We start from the raw sequence: 20,624 nt of genomic DNA on the forward strand, positions 1-20,624 counted from the left end.
TTCAGGGAGCATTCTCTGAAGCTTCCATTATAGTGAGTGCAGCTCTGGACTATTAGGGTATATTCACTTGCATGGATTATTCCGTTGCGGATCCGCTCCATAATTCGCACATTTTCATTGGCCGCTGTGACTTGACGTGTGGCTCATACTGCACAGATTTCCATAGCATTCCATTCAATACTAGAATGGCGCAGATTCGACACAGATTTCAGTGTGGAATCTGCGCCAAAAATATGTTGTGTGACTGGGGCCAAGATAAGCAGTTTAGTCACTGTGTAAGTACATTACTTATGCGGATCAGTTCTATACCCTGCGTGGACCAGCCAGTACTGATGCATGTGCAGCATTATTGGGAATACTTCGTTGTATGCAAACTTTGGGCACAATATTTGTCTGCAACTGAAAACAAAGAACCCGGTAATATGGCGGAGCGTTTGCTGATGTCTGCGGTTGGCGTGTTAGGAGGCATTCTTCATGGCACATGTACTGCACAGAGGCGATGCACTATCTATCCGGTAATATGGCGGAGCGTTTGCTGATGTCTGCGGTTGGCGTGTTAGGAGGCATTCTTCATGGCACATGTACTGCACAGAGGTGATGCACTATCTACCTGGTAATATGGCGGAGCCTTTGCTGATGTCTATGGTTGGTGTGTTAGGAGGCATTCTTCATGGCACATGTACTGCACAGAGGCGATGCACTATCTACCTGGTAATATGGCGGAGCCTTTGCTGATGTCTGCGGTTGGCGTGTTAGGAGGCATTCTTCATGGCACATGTACTGCACAGAGGCGATGCACTATCTATCCGGTAATATGGCGGAGCGTTTGCTGATGTCTGCGGTTGGCGTGTTAGGAGGCATTCTTCATGGCACATGTACTGCACAGAGGCGATGCACTATCTACCTGGTAATATGGCGGAGCGTTTGCTGATGTCTGCGGTTGGCGTGTTAGGATGCATTCTTCATGGCACGTGTACTGCACAGAGGCGATGCACTATCTACCCGGTAATATGGCAGAGGGTTTGCTGATGCCTACGGTTGGCATGTTAGGAGGCATTCTTCATGGCACATGTACTGCACAGAGGCGATGCACTATCTACCCGGTAATATGGCGGAGCGTTTGCTGATGTCTACGGTTGGCGTGTTAGGAGGCATTCTTCATGGCACATGTACTGCACAGAGGCGATGCACTATCTACCCGGTAATATGGCGGAGCGTTTGCTGATGTCTACAGTTGGCGTGTTAGGAGGCATTCTTCATGGCACATGTACTGCACAGAGGCGATGCACTATCTACCCGGTAATATGGCAGAACGTTTGCTGATGTCTATGGTTGGCGTGTTAGGAGGCATTCTTCATGGTACATGTACTGCACAGAGGCGATGCACTATCTACCCGGTAATATGGCGGAGCGTTTGCTGATGTCTACGGTTGGCGTGTTAGGAGGCATTCTTCATGGCACATGTACTGCACAGAGGCGATGCACTATCTACCCGGTAATATGGCGGAGCGTTTGCTGATGTCTACAGTTGGCGTGTTAGGAGGCATTCTTCATGGCACATGTACTGCACAGAGGCGATGCACTATCTACCCGGTAATATGGCAGAACGTTTGCTGATGTCTGCGGTTGGCGTGTTAGGAGGCATTCTTCATGGCACATGTACTGCACAGAGGCGATGCACTATCTACCCGGTAATATGGTGGAGCCTTTGCTGATGTCTGCGGTTGGCGTGTTAGGAGGCATTCTTCATGGCACATGTACTGCACAGAGGCGATGCACTATCTACCCGGTAATATGGCGGAGCCTTTGCTGATGTCTGCGGTTGGCGTGTTAGGAGGCATTCTTCATGGCACATGTACTGCACAGAGGCGATGTACTATCTACCCGGTAATATGGCAGAGCGTTTGCTGATGTCTACAGTTGGCGTGTTAGGAGGCATTCTTCATGGCACATGTACTGCACAGAGGCGATGCACTATCTACCCGGTAATATGGCAGAACGTTTGCTGATGTCTGCGGTTGGCGTGTTAGGAGGCATTCTTCATGGCACATGTACTGCACAGAGGCGATGCACTATCTACCCGGTAATATGGCAGAGCCTTTGCTGATGTCTGCGGTTGGCGTGTTAGGAGGCATTCTTCATGGCACATGTACTGCACAGAGGCAATGCACTATCTACCTGGTAATATGGCGGAGCCTTTGCTGATGTCTATGGTTGGCGTGTTAGGAGGCATTCTTCATGGTACATGTACTGCACAGAGGCGATGCACTATCTACCCGGTAATATGGCGGAGCCTTTGCTGATGTCTGTGGTTGGCGTGTCAGGAGGCATTCTTCATGGTACATGTACTGCACAGAGGCGATGTACTATCTGGAGCCGATGAGCCTTCTGCTGCAGCAGGGATTTCTGTGCGGACGTCCCCCAGGAGTTCACGGTTATTAAGAACACACTATACAAACTAATTGTCGTGTTTTTCAACTCTACCCACGCTGCATTGCAGGTCATGCGCCATCTGTCCAAACTGTTCGACAACATGGCAAAGATGAAATTCGAAGGAGAAGAGTCCAAGAGCGGGCTGGGCATGTACAGCAAAGAGGACGAATACGTCACGTTCAGCGAGCCGTGTGACTGCAGCGGCCAGGTGGGTGGAACTATAAAAGTAATGTACACCCAGCGCTGGAGGTAAGCATCAACCTCTCCCCCGGCCCACATCTCTTGGGTGTGTGGAGCGCCAGCGGCAACAGTGGTTAAAAGGGGATTGCCGGCACCTCCAGGAATATGATGGAAAACTCCACTTTTAAAACCTAGTCCAACACTGATGTGCCACGCTTACATGCTTCCTGATCACAGCACACATCCGTCAGGAAATTTAACCCTTTTAGGCCTCATGTCCATGGGAAAAATCAGGCCTGCCGCGGATTCTTCATGCAGAATCCCACAGCGGGTCCCTCCTTTCCCGCCGGACATGAGGCTAAAAAGTAAGCATTATTTACCTGTCCGGACGCTGCGGATCTGCCCTCCGTCGCGGCTGGATCTTCTTTTTTCGGCCCGGGGGATGTACATGCGCCGTGCACTCCATTTTTTTTTAAATGCCTGCTCTCCCGCGCTGGAGAGCAGGAATTCAGCTGCGGGTGTGCCGCGGATCCGTACGGCTTCCATAGGCTTCAATAGAAGCCCGCAGGAGACCCGCACTAAAATGGAGCATGCTGCGGGTGTTTTCCTGCACACGCAATCCGCGCCTCAGGGGAAAATGACATCCGCAGGTATTACCTGCCGTTGTCCAATGCATCCCTATGGGGCACGGATCACACATGCGGGTGACCTGCTGCGGATCTGTTCCCGTGGACATGAAGCCTTAAGGGTGCAGCCTTATTTATTTATTTATTTTATTTTTGGTTTTTCCACCCCATATCATTATTTATTTCTTATCCATCACCCGAGCTGCCTGAGAGCTTTTTTCTTTGCAAAGCGCGTCGTTTTCTTCACTGATACTACATAACATGACGAAAAAAATTCTAAGTGCAGTGAAATAGAAAAAAAGAAACGTTATTTTCTTCCGCCGTCTTCTTACAGCCGTCACTTTTTAATTTTTCCGCTAACGTAGTTGTGCGAGGGCTTGTTTTTTGTGAGACGTCTCGTATTTTTTATTGGTACCATTTTAGAGTAAGTAGGATTTTTCATCACTTTTCATTAAATTCTATCTTGAAAGACGGGGTGAACAAAAAAAAAAAGCGCAATTTAGACATTGTGTATTTTTTAAATGATATTCACGGTGAGGGATAAATAATGCGTTGACAGATCAGACTTCTAAGAATGCAGTAATACCAAATATGTTTCGTTTTTTTTTTTAATTTGATTTTTAAATGTAGGAAAAGTTTTTTTTGTTTTTTTTTTAGCTTCTAGTTTTTTTAAACTTGCGATGGTTTGATCGTTCCTGCAGTATAACGTAATACCGTAGTATTACATTATACTGCAATTTGATAGGTAATCTACAATGGCAGCCCTGGGGGCTTTCAGAAATGTGTGGCACATTGTGGTCGGACTGTGTTTTAAATATGGGATGAGACTAAGTGGAGTCTTACGTTCTTTTCCTGGACGTGCCGGATATCCGAGGACATCGTACAGAGCCGGAAAGAAGTGCCATCCATTAACCATATCCCGGTTTTTGTGTCCCCCCACAATTTCATGTGTTGCAGAACTTTTCCATTTGGGGGAACTTCTAGCTCTGTTCATCCTGAACAGCCTGGTTCATGAATAGAATGCCAGGACTGCAGGGAAGGTAGCAGCATTGATGTCACGTTTTAAATGCTATAGCCTGAATACTGTTTATGGTGGGTGGGACGCTGGAGGTTGTCAGCGAACATCTGTTAGCCATGAATGGGGAATACGAGAACACTGTTTACCCAGGCTTGCTGGTTCTGCTCCCCCAGCTGATTGGTAGGTGACAACCAATGTCACTTGCTAATTAGCTCTGAGGAGGGCTTTGTCTCCAAGCAATGTGGTGCTCTGCAGATGACAGCGCTGGGAGGACGTCTAGTGAAGCACAAAGTACATGCAAATCGTACACATAGATAATAATCCGTTATATATTTGATATAATCTGCCGTAAGAACGCATGAAAAATGAATAAAGTCCACGGAATCATAAATGTCTTGTGCTTATCACTGTGTCCTTAGGTGGAAACGTGGCTGAACAGGGTGCTGGACTCCATGAGGGCCACCGTCAGGCATGAGATGACTGAAGCCGTCAATGCATATGAAGAGAAGCCCAGGGAGCAATGGCTGTTTGACTATCCTGCCCAGGTAGACATTATAACTGCACACAGTATGCTAATTGGGATATGATATGCAAAATAAAGAGATCCTGCCCCTAGAAGAAGTTGTCGCTTTTCTACAAAACTTGCATGCAGTTCCATCTTAGACAGATCTGTAAATGATGAGATTTGTGGTGATTAGATGGACGGTCTTGTCACCTGAGGCCCTAAAAGTGGTTCCCCCCTTGGCCTATAAGAGGCTCTCGTATGTCTGTAGTGACCTCTTCTTCCGTTTGTGTAGAGCTTGTTGACCACTAGACTCCTCTACGACGCAGAGAAGAGATTTCACCCCGTTACCAGAGTGGGGCGCATTATTGAGATCTGAGAAGCTGGATGGTCATATCTATGAATTGTCCCCCACCGGCCGCTCTGAACAGACTGTTAGGGGGTGTTGGGACGAGTGGATGTGTGAGGGCACACAAGGCGACCGGGCTCAGGACACCCCTACAGACCACCAGTAGAGAGGAGCGTCTGATCGTTCAACAAGCACAAGCAGCTCCAATTGTTTTGTTGTCTACCTTCCAGAGAGAGGTGTCCCTAGGAGACAGAGGAGAGAGAGACATATATATAGTATTAGTTTGCATAACTTCTGCTGTAACTGATGGAAGTCACATTCTGTTAGCCTTTTGCAGATGCTATGGATCTTACGGAGCGAGAGAGAGGGGGAAGGGGGGGCGGTGATCAGACATATCCCGCCTCTGTCGCCTGTTTATTACAGATCCACAATTTTGAGCGCTCTCGTCGCTGCGAACACTGGTCACAGCAGGGCCTCGATCGATCACTCTGGCGAGATTGCTAGCTTGGAGTCGTTAGAATCCAGGCTGATTTGAAAGCTCAAATCCCCACCTGATCCGGTCTATCAGCCCCCGCACCCTACAATACGCACGCGCTCGCTGTCACCACCAGCTGTTAAGGGTAAGCTAGAACCCAGACTATGAGTTATGGACACAATCTTCAGAGTTTATGGTTTGTTTTAAAATGGACAAGGTTCCAATAATAAATTGCAGATTTATTCTGGAGAAAAAATAGAAGTGTGTGTGTGTATACATATACACACAAAGAATATACAACAAGGGTGTTACACAGTAGTATAAGTTATACACAACAGACAGTATTTTAAAATAAAACAAGGAGACAATAAACAGAAGTTCCAGATTTGGGATATTTGGCTTAAGGTTCTGATTGGTGCAGAGTCGCTGAAGCAAATGGGAAAGCCTTACTCTGCAGAGTATCTCCGAAGTCTGACATATGGGAGAGGGACCCCTGTGCTTAAAGGTCTCCTCGGACCACACCTCCTCCGGCCTCCTTTCGACATCACCGTGGGGTGTGTTGAATGTATGCGTAGCCCACTTTGGTGGAAATCCAATTTAATTTTTCGCCTATATTTCCCCAGGAGGCGCTCCCATGGGAAAATTATGGCTGCCATGCTGCATATCATAAGCCTAGCTATCTGTGTGTACCAAACACAATGTGCAGCTGATGAACTACTATGCATATAGGCTATTCAGTGGGTTACGAGGGCCACACAACGATGGGAGTGGATGCATTAGGTCTGGAGAGCCCTCCTTGCTCTGAAAATATAATCCCCATTATGGATTGTCCCTATGATCTATCTCTGGTGCCAAATTGTCCGCCTTGTGTCTCTTGCTTCCAAAGAGAGCCAGGGCCTTATACAAATCAGCCCATTCTCCTCACTGCCCCCTTGTTTGTATGAGAAGGACATTTGTTCCCCAAGCCTGGAGATATTAACACTTGTAAGACAATGGGGAGGGGCTAAGGAATGTAGGTGATTTCTGTGGAAGCTGGGAGTAGCAGAGTGACAGTTGTCTGGCCACCCAGCTTTCCCTGGAACCTGAACGGTGGTAGACCGATACGCCAAGATGCGGGACTATTTCGGGTCGTACTATATGGCAATGGGCATGTCCCATGTAGGAGAGATATTGGAAAGCAGTGTTAAATCTTATTGCTGCTCCATATCAGACTAACTTAGAACCATCCCCACCGGTGTGCGTCTCGGGTTATGCAACGGACTTGCCCTTAGAGAAAATAGCTGTTGCCCAATTCATGTACATCGCTAATCAGCTAATAGCCCAAAAAAGTAAATCCCGCAACCATAAGAGAATATGTAGAGAGTGTCAATAATCAGTTCGTTTACAGAAAGGTGCTTATTGGAAAAGGAGGGCACCAAAACTGGGACTGAATGGCTGGGTACTCCCCGGCCACTTCATTTATTCAGAGAGCGAGTACTTTTACTATGAGGGTATTTCTTGCTGACTCTGGGGTATTGCGGTGCAGTGGGGGTCTTCGAACCATTGATTGTTTGCTCTTTCTGGAGTAGTAAGATGTTCCTTAGCTTTCATGGGGTTTGGTGCATCTGGTACGGCTTTAAAGGGAAAAAGTAATGGAGGCCCAAAAAGCAGAACAGGAGATGTTACAGAGATGCTGATCTAAAGATGATAAATAAGACGGACGCTTCTGTTATGTCTTGCTTTAATACCTTTGTTGTAACACAATTTTTACCAGCGCTGAAAAGTTATAATGGGTGAGAAGTGGGCGGGTGTATATAAGTAGGGGGGGGGGCTGGGATAGGGTCGTTCTGTAAAAAAAAAATGTATTTTCTGAAAATGCGATATAAAATACTTTAAGCAAAAAACATATATAGTGAGGACCCTTGCCACCATCTTTTTTGGCACTTTTGGACGCAAAAGCTATACAGTACATACATAGTAATCTCCAACTTCATAGTCTTATGTTTTTTTAACCGTAGACTGTTTTTGTAGCCATTGAAAATCAATGGTTTCATAATTAGCCATTTTCACTCACTTTCACATCATGCAAATTTTTTGTTTTCCGCCAGTGTATAGGCACCGTGATCAAGATTGTGTGCAGGAAGGGCAGATATGGGAGTCTCGGGCCCTGCGCAGACACTCAAACTACCCATATGATATTATTGACCTGCTTTCTTCCAGGTGGCTCTTACCTGCACACAGATTTGGTGGACCACTGAGGTTGGCATCTCCTTTGCCCGTCTGGAAGAAGGCTATGAGAACGCAATGAAGGAATATTACAAGAAACAAGTCAACCAGCTGAACACACTCATCAATATGCTGATTGGCCAGCTGTCCAAGGGGGAGCGGCAGAAGATCATGACTATCTGCACCATTGATGTTCACGCCCGTGACGTGGTGGCTAAAATGATTGCACAGAAGGTAAGTCACCCGTGTGATCTTCTAGGGTGGCCCACACTTCCCATTGGTCTGTGGGCCGCAGTTTGTGACGCCATTGTAGCTTAGCCCTTCTTGCTGTAACTCTTCACTGTCACTAATTGTATCTATATGTATTAATAGTGAAACGAGACAGAGGTCGTTCTAAAAGACATTCCATCTAAGGCCGGGCTCACGCCACCGTATGGTGAAACGCAGCATTGTACCAGCGTGTCCAGCTGCGTATCACAGCATTTGTGATCACGGATGCCAGCGTATCTGATTTAAGTGTTTTTTATTAATTTTCAATACTCAGTTGTACAATCATTTTCAAAAACATTTCAACAGCGTCTATTACTTTCTTGCTCATTAAACTTCTTGCTTGTACTTAATAAAGGTTTTCATCCCGCCCACCCCTGCTAATTACGCTTGTAGTTGCTTCTAGTAAACTTTTATAATCGTCTTATTCTAAAACTTTATAACATCATAGAAGGAAAAAGGGGTAGGAGGGGTCTAAGGTGGGTTAGTAATAGGGGGGGCGGGGGGGGGAGAATATTTGAGACATGGGGTAGGGGTTGGTCCCCAGCCTTGCCTCGGCATCCCCTGGGTCCCTAATAGGGGGGGTGGCGGGGGTGCGGAGGATGGCAGTTGTGGACCGTGCCTAATTGTATGCGCATGTTGCGCAAGGGTCTATGAAGCGTTAAGAGAGATGGGTGTAGGACAGGGGAGGGGGGGGGGTTCTTGGCTGCGGGGCTGTTTTGCACCCTTTCAGGTTTGGTTCTAACTAGGTAGTATTCCACTTACCAACCATTGGTCAAATCTTGGGGAGCTACGAAATATTAGCCAGGGTTCCCATGTGGCGTGATATACTGGATATTTTGTGTCGTCTCGTGCTTTCAGTTCTTCCATGCGGCCTATTTCATCTAGAACGGTCACCCACTGCACTTTGGTAGGGGGGTCCTGGGATCTCCACAGTCTGGGTATCACCGTGCGCATCGCTAGAAGGTAGAACCTAAGAGAGCTTTTCCTATTGTTTTTTAGTGACCCCGGGAGGATCGATAAGAGAGCCATCTCAGGGGTCCACACATGGGATCCCTTGTTCAGCGCATTGTACAGTGCTTCTATTTCCCTCCAGAGTGTCCTAACCTGGGGGCATGACCACCATATGTGTGAGAGTGTGCCAGCCTCTCGTAGGCATCGCCAACACCGGTCAGACACCCCCCCCCCCCCCCCCTCCGTACTTAGCCAGCTGCACTGGTGTTCGGTACCACCTCGTTAATAGCTTATAGTTAAGTTCCTGGTGGCAGCTTGAAATCGTCATTTTGTGAGTCAAGCATATCGCTTTGTCCCATTCCTCCTCCGGTATTTCCCTCCCTAGTTCTCTCTCCCAGGCTCTCCTGTGCCCCCCTCCGGAGTCCAGTCCCTCCCCGGCATCCAAGAAGCCATAGATCGCGCAGATCTCTCCTTTGGACCTCTGAGGTTGATCACATAGCATTTCAAATTGTGTGTTTGGTGCCGTCAGGCCTGATATTGGTCCTAAGGATCGTATATAATGGCCTATCTGGTGGTACTGGAGCCACGCACCTGTCTTCTGGTTCCCCGCCCCCAGGAGGTCTCCTAGCGGTTTTAGACCCTCTCTATCCATCACGTCTCTGACCCTGGGGAACTCCACATCCAGATCACCCAGAAGGGGTAATCCCGAATCTCCCTGAGGGAGGTCTGGGTTCCCTCTCAGCGGTGTCCATGGCCCTGGCACTTTTACCAGCTCGTGTCGCGTCCCGAATCCATCCCATATTTTCAGCAAGGAATTTATGAAGGGAGAGACTCTGATGCCTCTCCTTCATAACCCGCTTCGCAACCACGCAAGGCCCCTAATTCGCCCTGCCGTTGTCTCCCTTTCCAGCTCAACCCAGCGTTTAGTGGTCCCCTTGTGTACTAGGTCCAAGACTGTCTTGCATATGGCCGCTCTATAGTAGAGGAGTAGGTTTGGCAGTCCAGTCCCTCCTCTCTCCTTCCGTTGGGTTAGTAGTTTGTAATTCAGACGCGGCTTATTCCCCCCCCACACAAACCGCGTCACTGCTTTTTGTAGTTTGATGAAAAAGTTCCGCGGGACTCGTATGGGCAGGGTTTGATATAGGTATAGTAATTTGGGCAGGGAGTTCATTTTAACAGAGTTTATCCTGCCAAACCACGAGAGGGTTGTCGGTTTCCATCTCTCAAAGTTTTTTGTTATGGTGGAGAGCATGCGTTCGTAGTTTAAGCTGTACGTTTTCCAGGTGTCTGCAGGGAGAACCACCCCTAAGTATTTGATGTTCTCTTCTTTCCAGCTCATGGGGGTCTGATGTTTAAGTTGTGCAATTTCTGATGCCGGGAGTGTAATGCTTAAAAGGTCTGATTTACTCAGGTTGATCTTAAAGTTACTAACATAACTGTATCTTTTCAATTCTTGTAAGATTGCAGGTAAGGCCTGTCTGGGGTTGGTGATATATATTAGTAAATCATCTGCGAACAGGGCAGTCTTGTGCTCCTGTCTGGCTTTTGTATATCCTTTTATCTCCTTATTTTCCCTCATCACGTTAGCCAGTGTCTCCATTACTAGGATGTATAGCGTCGGTGACAGCGGGCAGCCCTGTCGTGTTCCGTTTTTTATGGCTATTGGAGCAGAGAGCTTCCCATTGACCCGTATCTGAGCTGTAGGGTTGTTATAAAGTGCCATTATCCAGCCGACGTCCTATTGCCTAATCCTATTTTTTTTAATGTAGCCTCTAGGAACCTCCAGTTTACGCAATCAAAAGCTTTTTCGGCATCAGCCGACAGCAGACATAGTGGGCTTTTTCCTCTTGCGCTCTCTCTATCAGGGAAATGGTCCGTATTGTATTATCCCTGGCTCTGCGTCCTGCCACAAACCCCACTTGATCTCTGTGGATGAGCCCAGGGACAAGGGGACGGAGGCGGGAGGCTAATGTTTTAGCAAATATTTTAGTGTCGACGTTTAGCAGGGATATTGGCCTGTAGTTGCTACATGACATGGGGTCTCTGCCCGGCTTTGGGATTACTGTGATTATTGCTTGCAGGGCTTGGGATGGGAATGGGCAGTTTCCAGATACCGCGTTAAAGGCTCTACTTAACATAGGGGTCAATAGGTCTCAGCATATCTTATAGAACCCGGGGCGTGAAGCCATCTGGTCCCGGGCTTTTTCCAATCTTTAAGCTTTTAATTTCATCTATTATCTCTTGGTCTAAAATGTTGTCTTCCAGCTGTTGCGCGTTTTCCGTCGGGATCTCCGTCGGGGCATATTTTTGTAGATATTGATCTATCGCCGTTATTTCCTCTACCCCCTCTATGTTATATACCTCCCCATAGAATTCCCTAATGGATTCCAGGATATCTTTTGTGGCATGTACTTTGCTTTTGTCAGCTTTGCTCAGTGCAAAGATGTATGACTGGTTCTCCCGAGGGTTTAATGCTTTCGCCAACCAGGAGCTGCATTTGTTTCCGAATTCGTAGTACCCCCTTTTTATTCTGTCTCTTATGTGTAGGTATTTTTGGTCCATGATCCCAAGTATTTGTTGGCGTAGAGCCGAGATCTCCGCCTTTAGGGTCGGGGAAGCGCTAGCCTTATTGGCCAGCTCCATTTTTTCTAGTCTAGATATCAGGTCAGCTAACTTTGCTACTCTATCCCGTTTTAATCTTGTCCCATGGGATATGAAGACTCCTCTTAAGACACATTTTAGGGCCTCCCATTGGATAGTCGGTGAAGTAGTGTCTGTCCTGTGGGTCTCCACAAATGTTCCTATTGTCCGCCTTATCTCCTCTAAGCAGCAAGCGTCGCCCAGGAGATTGTCATTAAGTCTCCAACTGTTTAGGCCTCTTGTTGTCGTCCCTCCCCCCCCCCCCCCCCGCATAGGGCCCCATAGACAGGTGCGTGGTCCGACCAGATGAAGTTTCCTATTGAGCATCTGGGGCTCCAGTCTAGAAGACTATGTGATACAAATATGTAGTCCAATCGTCCATAATTGTTATGGGCCATGGAGTGGTGGCTATAGTCCTTGGTCTCTGGATGAAGTGTTCTCCAGAGATCAATGAGCTTCAGTTCAGATAGTTTTCTCCGCAATCTATCCCGTATGGGATAGACTGGACTTACCCGTTGAGGCGTCAAGGATGGGGTCCAGGGCCACGTTGAGGTCCCCGCCTAGTACAATGTGTGAGCCTTCCGCGAACCGTGTCAGTTCTCGTAGCATCCGGCAGGCGTAGGCGACCTGACCTGTGTTGGGGAGATAAACGTTAGCGATTGTAATTATGCGATTTCCAAGGTCTATTTTAAGAAAAAGGTATCTGCCCTCCGTGTCCACCATGGAGGCTAGGACTCTGTGGGGGAGGTTCTTGTGTATTGCAATGGAAGTTCCGCAGACTTTCTTGTCCGGGTGTGTGCTATGGTACCACTTTGTGTAGTATCTGTTGTTGCCCTTAGGGATATTGTCTTTCTTATAGTGTGTTTCCTGGAACATGGCTATTGCAATCTTTTTTTTGTGTAAATGTGCAAGTATTTGGCCCCTTTTGGCCGGTATGTTCAGACCTCTGGTGTTGTAAGTGCAGAATGATATATTAGTCATGATCGCATACTGGCGTGCGTGGCAGCATCTTAGAGTACCACAGCTCCTGGAACCAAGATTGGGGTGAGGGGAATAGATTTAAGGACACTTGAGAGGGAGGAGGATGGGGGGAGGAGGGATAGGGTGACAGAGAGTAGACCATCTGTCGACTAGGAAGTATATTCCCAGTTCAACTGGTGGGTAACCAACCTACGGTCAGTTGTAGACGACACTGTTGTGTCGTCCCCCCGAGTAGGTGGAGATGTCGCAGGTGCCAGAGCATCTCAGGGCTCCCTCCGCCCCAACCGGCATAACATTCAATCAGTAAACGAGTTATATTACCAGGCACATTAGTGACATGTGTAACGTTAGGATCATATGCGTTTGGCGATCAGTCAGCTCAGGAAAACTTCATCCATCTGGTCAAGTGCCAGGTGGATTTAGAGCTTTAGCCGCTACTGTTCAAAAACTTTTATCTTTAATCAGGACCATGCAGGGTCTAACCGCTCGTACTAAGGCATCTTATCTATAAAGAGCTCCTTCGGGCGCTTCGGCCTGCCCAGGTGGTCTTAGTCAGGCCGTCTGGGTGGTGTGCATTCAGCGAGGCGGTCTGTTGGCGCGGCCGCGAGCTTTCGGCCCCGGTGAGTCCGCCTCATGCCAGGTTTCTCTGGGACCGGGGGTGGGTAGGGATGGCAAATGCGGCCAGTCTGGTAATGCCACCTTTGGTAGTTCCAGGATGTCCAGGAATCTAGAGAGATCAGCAGGGGATCTAAAAGTCCCTGTCCTGCCGTTTTTCGTGGCCGTAAGCTGAAAAGGGTACCCCCAGCGATACAAGATTTTGTTGGATTTCAGGACTTCCAGAAGGGGCCTTACTGCTCTGCGCAGTTGCAAGGTGCGCCTCGCCAAGTCTGAGAATATTGCGATAGGGGTGCCGTTATGGGTTAAAGTGTCCCGTTCTCTGGCGCTTTTCAGAATTGCCTCTTTCTCTTTGAAATAATGTATGTGACAGACAACATCTCGTGGCCTTTTAGGGTCTTCTGGTCTGGGCCCCAGGGTTCTATGTATGCGATCTATTAAGACCGGTTGGTCCGCAGTGCGATTCAATAGTGAGCTAAAGAAATTACGAGCCCACTCCTCCAGTTGGGAGGGCTCCACTTCCTCTGATAGTCCCCTTAGCCGTAAGTTATTGCGCCTTTGGCGATTTTCGAGGTCGTCGATGTGTGCTAGGATGTCTGTTATTTGTTGGGCTTGTGCGCTTATTACTTGGCTATGATCGTCGAGTGTAGTAAGGACTTTTTCCTGGGTCTCTTCCACCGTGTCTAGTCGATGACCTACGTGTTTAAGCTCTTGTTGTAGAAGGGATAATGCTTCTTTATGTGAGGCTTCCAACCTCTGGAAGTCCAGTTTTGTTGGGAGAGACCTTAAGTGCTCCTTCCAATCCCACTCGTCATCTGTAGAATAGCTGTCTGGGGAGGCTGCATTGGGTTGTGGGTTTCTTCCTGACGCGGGGTGGCTCTGCGCGTTCTTTGTGGCAGGCCGCTGCCTCTGTCTGAACTAGTCGGTGCACCCCCTGCGCAGCGTGTTTGGTGTGGTGTCCGGTTTCCACCAGGAACCCCCCCCTCAGGCCATGTATGGGGAGAGCCCCTGGTGTACTCGGGACTCCCACTACCTGCAGAGCATATGGCTTGCCCCCCTGTGTTTTGTGGGGGCGCGGGCTCCTTTCTGGGATAGACTGCTGTCTTGTGCTGAACCTCTTTTGGCTGGGGGGGTGGCATAGCTGCTCCCTTTGTCACCTCTGTCTGGGGGTTGGGGCCTCCACCGATCCCACCACTGCTGGATCCCCTTTTGGGGTTTATGTTGTACTTATCTGTCCCTGGTGGTGCTAGTGGTGTTGGCATCCCCGACTCCTCCGCTCCGCTCTCCCCTCCGCTGGATCCACTCCTCCTCTTCTGCCGCGGGCGCACATGGTCTGGCGCCATTTTGAAGGTGGCCGCAGGGGGCCCGCGGCCGCCGCTCCTGACCCCGCAGGGCTCTCTCCTGGGGGCTTCGCTGCGCTCCTCTGTCTCTGGCAGCGCCGGTGCTCTCGCATCCTCTGCGCCGCTCGTTTCTCCGCCAGCCCCGCTTGTTTCTCTCTGCCGCTGGCTCACGTGGTTCGGCGCCATCTTGGAGGTGGCCGGCTTGGGTCCGCTCCCGCCGCCTCTGGGATCTCCCCTGGGGTGGTTGCTGTGTTCCGCTGCCACTGGTGGTGCTGGTACGGTCGGCGCTCCCGCCTCCTCCGCGTCGCTCGTCTCATCCGCTGCCCCGCTCGCCTCCTTCTGCCGCAGGCACATGTGGTGCGGCCGCCGAAGAACTTTTCTATAGATGCGGCTCGTCCTCCGCCGCCTCCTGTGCCCTTGCTGTGGTCTTCCTCTTCCCCATAGTCCTGCTGTCTCGTCTTTCTTGGCGCTGTTGGCCCGGTAGGTGCTTTTAGCCGGTCAGTGTGTCGGGAGCCCCGATGGAGTGTGTCTTACTCCGGCATCGGCTAGGCTCCGCCGATGCCTACATATCTAACGCATGCCGTCACGCATCGGCTTCCTGGCTCCTTTTTTTTTTTTTCAACTTTTACGTCATGTTTCCTAGCAACATGCGTAAAAAATGCCATACATATGCCATGTAATCGGGCAGGTACAGCGTTTTTCTACGCACCCATAGTGATCCACAGGGCACTATCGCACGTAATACGCGGTAAAATAGAACATGCTGCAAGTGTGAATGGATCGGTGAAAATCAACGTACTTTCATTGACCTCATTCATCTCGTACATTGCTGCGTGATATGCCATTAAATGACGCTTGTGTGAGCCCAGCCCAAGGCCCAGTATATTACATTCTTTGCTCATCCTATGTCAGAATGCATTTTGCTAGAGAGTTTGCAGTAAGTAATCTTCACCCATTGGATCAGCTGCTGTGTACAGAAAGCACGATTTTCCGTAACAAGGGGTTAATTTGCCCGCTGGCCAGAAACGCGGTGCCAGGAACATTGTCGCTGTTTGAATCCATTAGGTGTCACTTGTACAGATAGAGCTGAACCCGGGTGTCCTCTTTTCACAGGTTGACAATGCCCAGGCGTTCGTGTGGCTGTCGCAGCTCCGGCACCGCTGGGACGATGACAAGAAGCATTGCTTTGCAAACATCTGTGACGCCCAGTTCCTCTACTCTTATGAATATCTTGGCAACACTCCGCGGCTGGTTATCACTCCTCTCACAGATAGGTATGTGTGCCGGAAGAGTAGATCCCCCGTCACAGGAGGCGCCTTCTACCCGCCGGGCTTTATGCGATAGGGGGGATTTCACAGCTTAATAATGTCAGTTTCATGCAGTAAACTTGAAGCTGTGTACCCGCAACTCAATATATGAAGGGAAGAATGGGGATTTTGTGGTTTTGTGCATGAAAGACAGATAGACTAAGATTTAACCCTTTCCAATCCAATTTGTATCCTGGTTTTCTTAGGTGGCTTATTCTTTTTCTGCTGTTATACAACGGCACTATCTGCTGGCTAAAGCCAGTACTGCATAGGGTGACACATTGGATAGGCTCCGACAGTAGAGAGGCTGCCAATATACAGTAAGAGAACCCCGACGGACATCCTCCGACATTGGAGCTGTACAGCCTTAAATCATGATGTCTTTAGACGTCAGACAGTGGATTGTAAAGGGTTAAAGCTCAGTCCTCATTAAGGCCCCCGGGCAAGGCAGAATATCGCTAGCAATATTTCCCCACCGGGAGCGGGGGAGAGAACTGTCAGCTCTCTGCGGTGAGCCTATCTGACAGATAGGCTCACCATGGAGAATCGTGCCATGCCGCGATTTAAGTCCCGCAAGTGGAGAATCGCTATGATTCTCCACTCGTGGACAGGAGACTGCACTTTCCATAGCAACGCTATAGAAAGCATGCACTGCCTTACTCGCAGCCGGATTATCCTAGCAGATAACGCAATGCACAATCGCCTGTGGAGCCCTAACAGGAAGATCAGCAGAAAATATAAACTAGAAAAGTACTTTGGAAGGATAGACTTTGCACAGCAGTAATTCTGTAACCTTCTACTTTCCAGATGTTACATCACTTTGACTCAATCCCTTCATCTCACCATGAGTGGAGCCCCTGCCGGACCAGCTGGTACTGGGAAGACCGAAACCACCAAAGATTTGGGCCGAGCCCTTGGCATCATGGTATACGTCTTCAACTGCTCTGAACAGATGGACTACAAGGTAAATAATCCGGCCATGTCCTGCTTAAAGGCAATGTGCCATCAGAGAATAACCTATGTGTTTAAACCAAAGTTTAAGATTGGGGAAGAAAGGGACTCCGATTTTCCCAATAGAGGGGAGACCTGAGAACCTCCTCCTATCATAGATTTATGTTGTATACTGTTCACATGTTACATCATCTCACTTAATACCCCTTTATGTTTTATTGTGGCTCTTATGATTGTTTCAATATGAGAAGAGATTTACTATATAAGGTCCAGAAGTGGGGGGGGGGGGGGAATTGGCGGAATGGAAGCCAAGTAGAAGGTGGCATAAGAAAGAAAAAAATTCTAATAAGTCTAGCGAGATGCACCATATTTCTCACCCTGCAGGAGCCACTGTGGAAACTTCTGACTGTCATCTACGGTTATGACGTCTACATTTTAGACAGGATTCATAAATCTGCCACAATGTTTTTTGCCCTTTTATCTTCCAGTCCTGCGGGAACATCTACAAGGGTCTGTCACAGACAGGAGCCTGGGGTTGTTTTGATGAGTTCAACCGCATCTCAGTAGAGGTGTTGTCTGTGGTAGCTGTGCAGGTAAGTGGAGGTCCGTCAGTAAGTAGAGGTCATGTCAGGAGGATTCATCGTGGACATATTGTGGAATGATTTCCTAGATACATTTAAGGGAACCTCGCTCTTAACTTGGGATGTTCTATAGGAAACATTCTGCATGCTTAGCTATTTTGTCCGGGCAACAGGACTGAAACGGAACAGACCCCTTTGTAGTCAGCATGGTCCGTCCAATGCTTTCACACAGGAGTGATAGTCGTTCAGAGAATGTGTAAGGTCTTACCGGCACTGGATTGGAGCCCAGGTGTAGTAGCCAACCCGGACTGGAGAGTAGTCAAGTAGAAGCCGGGTCATTAGCAGGTGGTCTCAGTTGCAGTACAGGAGGATGAGGCAGTAATCGTAGTCAAATAGAAGCCGGGTCGTTAGCAGGTGGTCTCAGTTGCAGTACAGAGAATAAGGCAGGAATCATAGTCAAGTGGAAGCCGGGTCGTTAGCAGGTGGTCTCAGTTGCAGTACAGACGATGAGACAGGCATCCTAGTCAAGTGGAAGCCGGGTCGTTAGGAGGTGGTCTCAGTTGCAGTACAGATGATAAGACAGGAATCATAGTCAAGTGGAAGCCGGGTCGTTAGCAGGTGCTCTCAGTTGTAGTACAGAGGATGAGACAGGAATCGTAGTCAAGTAGAAGTCGGGGCGTTAGCAGGTGGTCTCAGTTGCAGTACAGGAGGATGAGGCAGGAATCATAGTCAAGTGGAAGTCGGGTCGTTAGCAGGTGGTCTCAGTTGTAGTACAGAGGATGAGACAGGAATCATAGTCAAGTGGAACCTGGGTCGTTAGCAGGTGGTCACAGTTGCAGTACAGAGGATAAAACAGGAATCGTAGTCAAGTGGAAGCTGGGTCGTTAGCAGGTGCTCTCAGTTGCAGTACAGAGGATGAGACAGGAATCCTAGTCAAGTGGAAGCCGGGTCGTTAGCAGGTGGTCACAGTTGTAGTACAGAGTGCAATCAGGACCAAGAGGCAGGAACTAGGTAACTGGGAAATACAGAACAAGTCTAGGTTTCAGAGGAGGCTCTCAACGTGCATGCAAGAGGTCGTGGGTTTGAGCCCTTACAGAATGGAGAAGGAGCCGTCCTGCCTCCCACCTCCATTCACTGCAGTCATTCATAGATGACCGACAGACTGCCTGTTTACATGGGCTGATAGTCGCTTATATCCAGTGATTATTTGGCACATCCTTTCCCAGCACAGCAGAGCCAATAGGTACAATTACAAATGCCAGTCAGGGAGAGGTTAAACATTGCCCATAACTATGGAGTATGTTAAACTAGAATCAATCTATTGTCACCAACAGGTGAAGACTATACAAGACGCCATAAGGGACAAGAAAAAGAGATTCAACTTCATGGGAGAAGAGATCAACCTCATTCCCTCCGTGGGGATCTTCATCACAATGAATCCAGGCTATGCCGGCCGTACTGAGCTGCCAGAAAATCTCAAGGCTTTGTTTAGGCAAGAATTAGCCCATAAACTAATGACATCCTAGTAAATAAAGCGCTTCTGGATCCCGTGAAGTGCTATGCAAGTGCAGCTGTTAGCTCCTCAATTTTTAGGTCCCCATGACAACACTTCCTGTTTTGTAGTCCCGCCATGCTCAGTCTTGTCATAACAACATTCAGGCACAATTGCTAATGCTGGCTAATTAATTAGACAGTGTAAACTTAAGCTCCTTTTGCATGGGACGACTGTAGGGCACTTCAGCGCCTGACATCCGTCCCAGTGATGATCGTTCCTATGCTTTTACACAGGAACAATCATCGCTCAGTGGCCGGAGCGGGACGGGAATCTTTTTGGCCCACTTGTCTCCATTCAGCGTGAACAGGCAGTTGTTCGTAGATGAGCGACTGCCTGTTTACACTGGCAGCAGCAGCAGGAGGACAACCTTGATTTTATGGTCTTAATGAAAGATCTCAATAGTGACAAATTGCTGATCGGATCGTTCACTAAGACCATCCACTGCATGCGTTCACACCGCGCAATTATCGGGCAAACCGCCCGATCTAACAAGTCAAAGGGGCTTTAGACTAGACAGTCTTAAAGTGCACCAGATTTATCATAGTGGCTCATGCTGGATGATAAATCTGGCATATCTTTAGATTGTCTGCTCTAACTTTGTACCACTTGTGCCGCCTTACTCCCAGCCTTTTGGTCTAGACTAGAGATAAGCGAGTATACTCGCTAAGGCACATTACTCAAGCAAGTAGTGCCTTAGCCGAATATCTCCCCGCTCCCCGCTCGTCTCTAAAGATTCGGGGGCCGGCGCGTGTGACAGGTGAGTTGCGGTGGGGGGGGGGGAGGGAGAGATCTCCCCTCCGTTCCTCCCCGCCCCCCGCCAGCCCCCGAATCTTTAGAGACGAGTGGGGAGATATTCGGCTAAGGCACTACTGGCTCAAGTAATGTGCCTTAGCGAGTATACTCGCTCATGTCTAGTCTAGACCATTTAGTTGAGAATGTGGTTTCCCAAGGTACTTGGTGGATTCCCCCATTTAAAAGGGCCCCGGGCTGCCCAGCTCCTTGCCGCACGCTAGCTATGGCATTGCTGATACAGTGAGAACTTTATCAGTATTGGACACCCATACAGTTGTGGGCGGGGTTTGTCTGGGGGACAGGTGAGTCCCACCAAGTAAGTGAGCGCAGGGTCGCCGCCTTCCTTGCCCCTCCACTAGATACAATTCTGATTACAATTCCTTTGAAATAAATGGCGGTGCCATGAACATCGCCACAGGAGCGCAGCAGACGGCTTTTACGCAGTGACGCTTTTCACATATGATGTTTAATATTCATTCTACCAATGATCTTGGTTGCAACATAAATGCTGACTGAAGCTCCTCACTTCTCTCTCCTGCAGGCCCTGCGCTATGGTGGTCCCAGATTTTGAATTGATTTGTGAAATTATGTTGGTGGCCGAAGGATTTATTGAAGCCCGGCTGCTGGCCAGGAAGTTTATAACCCTGTACCAGCTGTGCAAGGAGCTTCTGTCCAAACAGGTATGTCCTCATTACATGCCTGAGTGCCTGGGCAAGAGCTCGCGCCTTGGGGAAACACGGAGGCATGCACTGAGGCTGCTCTCACACGGCCATTTTTACCGCGAATTGCAGTATAACGCTCTCATTGACTTTAATGGGGACTCTCAGACATGCGCTGTCTGCTCACATTTTCC

At 48.8% G+C, this 20,624-nt stretch overlaps 1 protein-coding gene across 1 annotated transcript in view; it reads left to right on the forward strand.

Annotated features, from left to right (window-relative positions):
• DNAH9 (dynein axonemal heavy chain 9) overlaps nt 1-20,624 on the forward strand; it is a 313,610-nt gene that overhangs the window by 93,781 nt on the left and 199,205 nt on the right. The window contains exons 22-29 of the mRNA XM_066587296.1: nt 2,501-2,641; nt 4,677-4,802; nt 7,783-8,022; nt 15,699-15,859; nt 16,700-16,856; nt 17,332-17,436; nt 18,759-18,916; nt 20,313-20,451. Of these exons, the coding sequence (XP_066443393.1) occupies nt 2,501-2,641; nt 4,677-4,802; nt 7,783-8,022; nt 15,699-15,859; nt 16,700-16,856; nt 17,332-17,436; nt 18,759-18,916; nt 20,313-20,451 (1,227 nt within the window). The remainder of the gene's footprint in view (nt 1-2,500; nt 2,642-4,676; nt 4,803-7,782; nt 8,023-15,698; nt 15,860-16,699; nt 16,857-17,331; nt 17,437-18,758; nt 18,917-20,312; nt 20,452-20,624) is intronic.

The sequence above is a fragment of the Eleutherodactylus coqui genome, chromosome 13 (genome assembly GCF_035609145.1).
Source record: "Eleutherodactylus coqui strain aEleCoq1 chromosome 13, aEleCoq1.hap1, whole genome shotgun sequence".
In the NCBI taxonomy this organism is placed as follows: Eukaryota; Metazoa; Chordata; class Amphibia; order Anura; family Eleutherodactylidae; genus Eleutherodactylus; species Eleutherodactylus coqui.